This window comes from Mytilus edulis, chromosome 4 (genome assembly GCF_963676685.1).
Source record: "Mytilus edulis chromosome 4, xbMytEdul2.2, whole genome shotgun sequence".
NCBI classification, from domain to species: Eukaryota; Metazoa; Mollusca; class Bivalvia; order Mytilida; family Mytilidae; genus Mytilus; species Mytilus edulis.
In genome coordinates, this window is record NC_092347.1 from 83,582,327 (window position 1) to 83,591,250 (window position 8,924).

The window sequence follows — 8,924 nt, forward strand, 5'->3', positions numbered from 1 at the left end:
TAGTACAACTACGTCAGAAGTCTATTATATAATAAGTTCAACTGTACATGCTGTTGGCGGCAATTTCAAATTAGAAAAAAGAAATTTTCGTATCTTTTCAATTTGGAGGCAGGTGTGCAAATTAGCGGTGGTCTGAGGTCCGCGACCTTCCACTTTTGCAAGCGGAATTTCGACTAGGATAGTTGGTTTCTAGCTACGCCCGACGTAGTCACCTTCCACTTGAAAGAAAATAAGAATTAACTTTGCAAACCTTTTCACCATGTTCACCAAAGTCTCCAATTGAACGAGCTAAAAACTTATTTTATCATTATTATTCATGACAGCGATGTTCATTTTGTTCAACCGCTAGCTTTATACAGAAAATCGCCGACAAATATTGTATAAATTCGAGTAAAATCGTATCTGATTGACAAAAACAACATTGTAAACACATAACAATGGCGGCCGTGAAGACAAAATTTTACAATATCGGATCCGATTCCGGAAGCGGATAAGGGTAATTCCGGGTTTGGCGATCAATTACAAAATTAATCCAAACAGGTGAAACAATACATCTATGCATGGTAAATGAATATAAACACTAGAGTTGTAAACCAAAAGATATATGTAAAGGAAAGAAAAAGCAGAAAAATATTTTATACAGAAACTCAAAATTCTTTTTGACAAATTTTAATTTAAAAATCCAATACAACGTGACAGCTGGGAATAGTGTATATCTAAGAATATACATGTTCATGGTCACAGTCTAAATTTTCTTTATCAGTGATAAATGATGATAATGCATGTGAGATGCTTTTAAAGTGTAAACATATTACTGCAATTTCGAAGGGTTATTTTTTTATCTCAATTTTGAAGGGTCAATTAAAGTAGCTGAAAGTTTCTTTCTTTATTTACTATATTATATATACCTGAATGTAAGTAAATCATAAGATATATAGGTGGCATCCTTTGGGCCACTCTACCCCCTCCTGTTTAATAACTTGGAAACGGTCGGGCTCCCCACCCTTAAACCATATGAGGGGCAGATCCAGGATTTTAGGTTAGGAGGGGCGCAAACTTAAATTTTCTCCGAGCAGAGTGAGGCTAATAAAAATATGAGGTAAAATATTCTTTATTAAGAATATTCTTTAGAATAAATGAGAACAACTCATGCTTTGCAAATTTAAGGGGGGGGGGTGCACGCCCGCCCCCCTTCCGCCTGAATCAGCCCCTGCATATATTCAAGTATAGGACAATATAATAAATAAAATGAAATATAGGGGAGTCCCTGGAGTTACCCCCCTTCCTGTTTGAGAACTTGGAAACGGTCGAGATCCCCACCCCTAAACCATATATATTCATGTATGGGACAATATAACAAATCAGATGAAAAATAGGGGGAGTCCCTTGGGTCACCCCACTCCTTCCTGTTTGAGAATTTGAAACCTGTTGAGATCCCCACCCCTTTACCATATATATGCATGTACGGGACAATATAATAATTCAAATGAAAGATGGGGGAGTCCCTTGGGTCACTGTACATCCTAGGGCTCCTGTTTGAGAACTTGGAAATGGTCAAGATCCTTACCCCTAAACCATATATACTCATGTATGGGACAATATAACAAATCAAAAAATGAAATATAGGGGAAGTCCCTGTGGTCACCCCAACCCTCCTGTTTGAGAACTTGGAAACGGTCGAGATCCTCACACCAAAACAATATACATTCATATATGGGCCAATAAAACTAATTAAATGAAATATAGGGGGAGTCCCTGGGATCACCCTAACCCTCCTGTTTGAGAACTTGGAAACCAATGAGATCCCCACCCTTAAACCATATATATGAATTTTATGTATGGGACAATATAACAAATAATATGAAATTTAGGGGAAGTCCCTAGGGTCACCCTACCCCCAGTGGGGGATCCAGAAACTTTCATAAGTGGGGGCCCACTGACTTACCTAAGAGGGGGCCAGCTCCAGATACGCTTCAGTGATTCCCTATATAAGCAACCAATTTTTTTTCCAAAAAAAAGGGGGGCGCCCCCTAAATCCTCTGCCTACCCTACCTGTTTGAGAACTTGAAAACCGTTGAGATCACCACCCCTAAATTATATATACATTCATATGTATGGGACAAAATAACAAATCATTTACATTTACTATGGGCAAGTCAGTCAGACCTCACCTTTGATCCCTGTTGTAGTGAACATTTGTCTGATTTGTGTCTCATAACTTTTGTACTATAGAACACAAATTCAGTTTTCTTTCCAGGGAAACCAGTCCATTCATACTATTACATGTTCATACTAAGTCAACTTGAACTTCTAGCATTCAAATAAAACCAAGGTTAACTACCAAGTAGAACAACTGCAATCATTGGGAACTTGTACCACTGCAGACTCACCATAAAAAATATACATTGCTATATGCATTGCTTTTGAAACCTTGATAACATATAAATTATTTGTCTTAATAAATAAATCATTAGATAAACATAAATGTACTATATATGAATGTTTAATGTTGAGGCAACTTTGCCACAGTTTTCATAATTACGGTTGCCTTGTTTTTTGGTTAACTGCCTTCAGCGCTTACAGCGCTTTGATTTATGTTATTTCGAATAGACTGACAATATTACAGTTATTTCTTATAATTTAATTCTATATTCCATTTTAACTTAGACTTTTCTACACTTTACAAAAGTATTCCACATTCCAAACTAAAAGACAAATTGAAAGAGTTGGTATTACTTTGCTTCATAAAAAAGAATGGCCAACGTAGATACAAGTATCTTGTCTTAGGGAGGTGATAAATCATACTTTGTAAAGAATCACTCTGATTCAAACAAAAAATTCTCTGAAACCGATATTATCAAGATGCTTGATTTCTTGATTGACATCATATTTGTAACGTTCGGAGGACGTGTTTTTCAACAGACTGTCGGCATCCCAATGGGAACAAACTGTGCCCCTCTACTTGCCGACTTGTTTCTTTATTATTATGAGGCTGATTTCATGCAGGAACTTCTTAGGAAGAAAGATAAGAAGTTAGCAATATCCTTTAACTCTACTTTCCGCTATATAGATGACGTTCTTTCACTAAACAATTCAAAGTTTGGTGACTATGTGGAACGCATCTATCCCATCGAATTGGAGATAAAGGATACTACAAATACAGTTAAGTCGGCTTCATATCTTGACTTACATCTAGAAATTGACAATGAGGGTCGGTTGAAAACAAAACTTTACGACCAAAGAGATGATTTCAGCTTTCCAATTGTGAACTTTCCATTTCTAAGTAGCAACATTCCAGCAGCACCTGCATACGGGGTATATATCTCCCAATTGATACGATATTCCCGTGCTTGCATTTCCTATCATAATTTAAGCAACACGACGGGTGCCACATGTGAAGCAGGATCTGCTTACCCTTCCGGAGCACCTGAGATCACCCCTAGTTTTTGGTGGGGTTCGTGTTGTTTATTCTTTAGTTTTCGATGTTGTGTCATGTGTACTATTGTTTTTCTGTTTGTCTTTTTCATTTTTAGCCATGTCGTTGTCAGTTTGTTTTAGATTTATGAGTTTGACCGTCCCTCTTTTAAACCGGCGTAAATCGTGAAAACCGTCAAGGTCACATGACACAATTGTGTCTATGTTATGATAAATAAAACAATGTCAGCCAATCAGAAGACGCCTTACATCCAAAATAAAATTATTACTAAATAGAAATGCAAGTGTTACAGTTACACTCAAACTCAAGAATGGTATACTAAATACAAAGTGGTAGTAGTATATTCTACAATGACCCTGTATGTAGGTCAATTTGTCTGTAGTTTTTATGGTCTGTGCATCTGTTTCTTTGTTTGTCCATCTGTCCCACTTCAGGTTAAAGTTTTTGGTCAAGATAGTTTTTTAATGAAGTTGAACTATCAGTACAAATGGTCTCTATGATATAACTAAATATCTAATTTAAATGCCAAATTAGAATTTTTACCTCATTTTAAAAGTCCACTGAACATAGAAAATGATAGTGTGAGTGGGGCATTCGTTCCCTATGGACACATTCTTGTTATCTTATATATTACTTAAATTTGAATTCTGTATTAAGGAATGATTTGATATTCAGTTTAAAACTTCATAATGTGTAAGAATTTTCTGACTTGCAAGGCAGGCTAATGTCCTATTAGTTACTACTTGAAATTTTGTTCTACTAGCTGAGTATCAAAGTTTCTGTTTACAACAATTTGATAATGCTTTGTATGACATTTCTTGCAAACATTTGCTAGTACATGTAGCTGTTAAATGGCTTGAATAAATTCACATCTAAATTTCAATACCATTTTGTTTTTCCTATGGACTAGAATCTAGCAGAGTCCATTGAAAAGCAATAGAAGCAAATTTACATTTGATTGGTTTTGATTTATTCAAAGACATCACAAATTGTTTTGTATTATGTATTTGTGTATATGTGTTTACCATGAAAACTTGTACTACCTAAGAGCTATGTCAAGTAGAATTGAAATATAAAGATGTGAGCTTGATAAAAGTCTGTTCATACCATGAAGTAACTATAGTAAGAGTAGATCTTAGAACTGGTTTGTTATGGCTTATAACATGTATATTATATTTGCTATATAAAACAAGACATTGTAATAAGATGATGTCTAATGTTATGCATTCAGCTGCAATAAACTTGTAAGAATGAGCTCTCTTAGCTGTGTTATGTTTTGTTTTGTTTTTCTGTTTTTTTTTATTTGTTGTCGAGCCTGCAACTTTTGTTGCAGAAAGCTCAACATAGGGATAGTGATCCGGCGGCGACGGCGTTAGCTCACTTCTTAAAAGCTTTATATTTTAGAAGGTGGAAGACCTGGATGCTTCATACTTTGTATATAGATGCTTCATGTTACGAAGTTTCCGTCAGTCACATGCAAGGCTTCCAAAAAATATTTGAGCCAGCCGGACATTTCATATCTGATCCCGATTTTAATCCCGTAAGACTTAGTCACAAAAGGCAATAAAAATTTATGGTAATCAGATGGCCATAATCCAATGATTGACATACCATTAAAAAAAACGATTTTAAACTTTACTTTGATATGATATGAATTTGATGTACGGATGTAACTGTTAAATTGGCAGTGCATCATTCAAAGTGTGCACATCAGCGCGCTCATATCTGCCTTAGACTTTTTATTTGTGCAAAATGACATTGTCAAAAACTTTACTTTCGTTTCACATTGTTCTAACCGGAGAGGTCAACCGGATGTTGACTTGACAATGGTAAAACATGGACCATAAACGGATACGTAAAATCCGTGTACGTTTACAAAGCACGACTGAGTGAAGAAGCTCTTTCCACGTTATTTCTTCAACAAAATACTTGAAACGAACGTTAGATACATGTATCAATGATAATTTTAGCATTTTTGAAGAAATGTAGGATGCATAATTAAATTTCCCACCTGTGCACATGCGCACACGTGTTCTAGTTCATACGACGTAGTTCTGACGATTTTTCATTTAAAACCTTTTTAAATTTTTCATCAAATCATGTTGATAAACTATTTTCTAATAATTTTAATCTTTTGGACTAAATCAATTAGAAACAAACCGCTGAAAAGTAAGAAAAAAATTGTGAATAAATTGATCAATTTATAAAATGTCCGGTACTGAACATAGATCACCTGTCACCTGAACAGGTAGATTTCAGCTGTCCAACTACTAATTAGCCTTGATTAAAATTAGAAGTATTGAAGTAGGTGTTGTTTTGATAGTAATTAATCATCATGTCACATTTATGACCGGAAATGTGATGATGTTAAAGCCAAAAGGTTGGGTCAAAAAGATCGTGAATTATGTAAAAATGACCGAAAAAGCCTTGAAAACTAAAAAGTACAAATGTATATGACCATTTCATGCTTTGAACAGCCGGACTTTTACCGGTCATTTTACAAATGACCGGAATATATGACCGTTTTGGAAGCCCTGGTCACATGTCCAATGTCTTTGACCTCATTTTCATGGTTCAGTGACCACTTGAAAAAAAAAGTTCAAACTTTTTGTAATGTTGAATTCTCTCTTATTATAAGTAATAGGATAACTATATTTGATATGTGCGTACCTTGCAGGGTCCTCGTGTCTGTCAGACAGTTTTCACTTGACCTCAACCTCATTTCATGGATCAATGAACAAGGTTAAGTTTTGGTGGTCAAGTCCATATCTCAAATACTATAAGCAATAGGGCTAGTATATTCGGTGTATGGAAGGACTGTAAGGTGTACATGTCCAACTGGCAGGTGTCATCTGACCTTGACCTCATTTTCATGGTTCAGTGGTTATAGTTAAATTTTTGTGTTTTGGTCTGTTTTTCTCATACCATATGCAATAGGTCTACTATATTTGTTGTATGAAATGATTGTTAAGTGTACATGTCTAGCGGGCAGATGTCATGTGACCTTGACCTCATTTTCATGGTTCAGTGGTCAAAGTTAAGTTTTTGAGTTTTGGTCTTTTTATCTAATGCTATATGCCATAGGTCAACTATATTTGGTGTATGGAAATATTTTATGATCTTTATGTTAGTCGAGCAGGTTTTATTTAACCGTGGCCTCATTTTCACAGTTCATTGCACAGTGTTAAGTTTTTGTGTATTGGTCTATTTTTCTTAAACTATAAGTAATGTGTCAACTATATATTTTGTATAGAAGCATTGTTAGCTGTACCAGTCTGCCTGGCATGGTTCATCTGACCTGGACCTCTTTTTCAAGGTTCCTTGGTCTTTGTTTAGTTATCTTGGTTAATGTTAAGTTTATGTGACAGTTGTAATAAAGCTTAGCTTTATACTTAGGACTATCAACATAATATCAATGATTAGTATAGAAGGCGAGACATTTCAGCGTGTGCACTCTTGTTTTTCTTGGGGGTAGGGTGGAAGGTTTTGTAGCAATATCTTCATGAAATATGTCAATGTTTCTTTTTTGTTATAGAAAATGCATCCTCATATAGTTGGTGCTGCCAAGTTTGGACAAGATGAAGTTTATAGGACATGGAAATCCTTTGCAGTTAAACAGAGGTAATTAATTGTGTTATGCTCTTCATTATGGCATATATCATGATATACCACTGAGCATCTGTAAGTCAGTGAGAAAAACTACAAGTAAGTCAATCTGACTGAAATCCTAGGTGTTATTTCCTTTGATGGCTGATTTTTACCTATTTTACATTTTTCCTGGAAATTATTGGAAATATTCTGATTGCAATTTATAAGTTTCATGCTAAAATTCCAGGCGAGCAACACAGGTTTCTTGGATCATTTAGTTTAGAAATTAGCATACACAAATATTTATCTGTCCATTTAAATGATTTGTACATTGCTGTATTAAAATCAGGAATAATAATCATGATCAGTTTTTAATAGAACCTTCAAAAGCAGAAATGTTTTTAACTTGAACTTTTAAATTGAATTAGAACAGAAAAGAAAATTCAGTGATGATCATTTACATGATAGTACTGTCAAATGGTTGAATGCAATTTTGAAACTTAAATGAATATATATTTACAACTAGAACACACCCGTGATATCACGGGTCCGTGACTGAATTAAAGTATATAACTAAGCGCAAGCCTTATTTTAGTATTAGTATTGTCATCTGATAAAGTCATGTCGATTATAAGATACACAGTTTGTCTCTGCTTTCAAGTCTTTCTGTTTGAACCCATTGGACTGGAACTTATCAGTTATTGGTAATATTAATTATTTGGAAAACAAAAGGTCCTGGAATGGAGTATTTTTTAATCAACAGCATTGTCCTATATAAGTTATAAATAAAGTTGAATTCTTTGCTTTGCTGTTTTACGTCATGCCCACTAACAAATTGAAAACTGTACCTATAGGCCTTATTTTTAGTCCAGATTTTTAGTATTCGTATTGTTATCTTAGAAAGTCTTACTGATTAAAATACTACAATAGGTAACAATTTGACAATTTAGTAGTGTCAACCCTGTGGTTATGACCCGTGTTTATAGCATATTAGTCCTGAATACAACGTTTGGTGGTGCGCCTGTCAGATGCGGAACGTACAGATAAGGTAATAGGTAACAGGTGAATATATTATTGGTATCGGTAGCGGACTCGACCCGGAACTTCTTAATTATTGGCAATATTAATTACGTGGAAAACAAAAGAGCATGGAGTGGTGTAATTTTTAATCTACACCTTTGTACTATATTAGTTATATATAAAGTTGAATTCTGTGATTCGTCGTTTTTTCGTGATGACGGCTGACAAATTGGACCTCGTAATTTTAGTATTATAGATATTTAAACTAACATTGACTATGAATTATTAAATGCTTGTTCTTTTCCAGACATCCATTATACTTCGTGAAAACAGACATCAGTAGCTGTTATGATGAAATATTACAACAGAAACTTTTCTGCATTGTCAAGAATATTTTCAATAATGTAAGTATAATACTGAAGATGCATACAAACTACTTATTGAAGAAATTCTATCTATTCTAACTCTTTTTGCAGAGTAATAATACTCTAAAAAGTAGTTCTAATGAATTGAACATGCTTGAAAAAATGTTATGAAAATTTGCTTAGCCACGATATTTTTATCCCCCTGCATGGTATATTGAACTCCATACTAGTGACCTCTAATTTCAGAGATTCTAGCTATTCTCACTCCTTTACATAGTAATAATACACCAATAACTAGTTTGTATGTATTTAATATGCTGGAAAAGATGTTTTGAAAATTTTGTTTAGCCATGGTATTTTGACACCCCCACCTAGCTTGCTGCCATGGTATATTGAACCCCATATAGACCCCTTATTTCAAAAGTTCTAGCATTTCTAACTATTGTTCATAGAAATAATACTCCAGTAAGTAGTTTGTATGTATTTAACATGCTGAAAAGATGTTTTACTTAGCC

General features: G+C 34.5%; 1 protein-coding gene across 2 annotated transcripts in view; it reads left to right on the top strand.

The window, feature by feature from the left end:
* The window catches only part of LOC139520808 (uncharacterized), an 87,403-nt gene that overhangs the window by 43,121 nt on the left and 35,358 nt on the right, over positions 1 to 8,924 (top strand). For both annotated transcript variants that reach the window (XM_071313768.1, XM_071313769.1), the window contains exons 19-20: positions 6,972 to 7,057; positions 8,352 to 8,448. In XM_071313768.1, the coding sequence (XP_071169869.1) occupies positions 6,972 to 7,057; positions 8,352 to 8,448 (183 nt within the window). The remainder of the gene's footprint in view (positions 1 to 6,971; positions 7,058 to 8,351; positions 8,449 to 8,924) is intronic.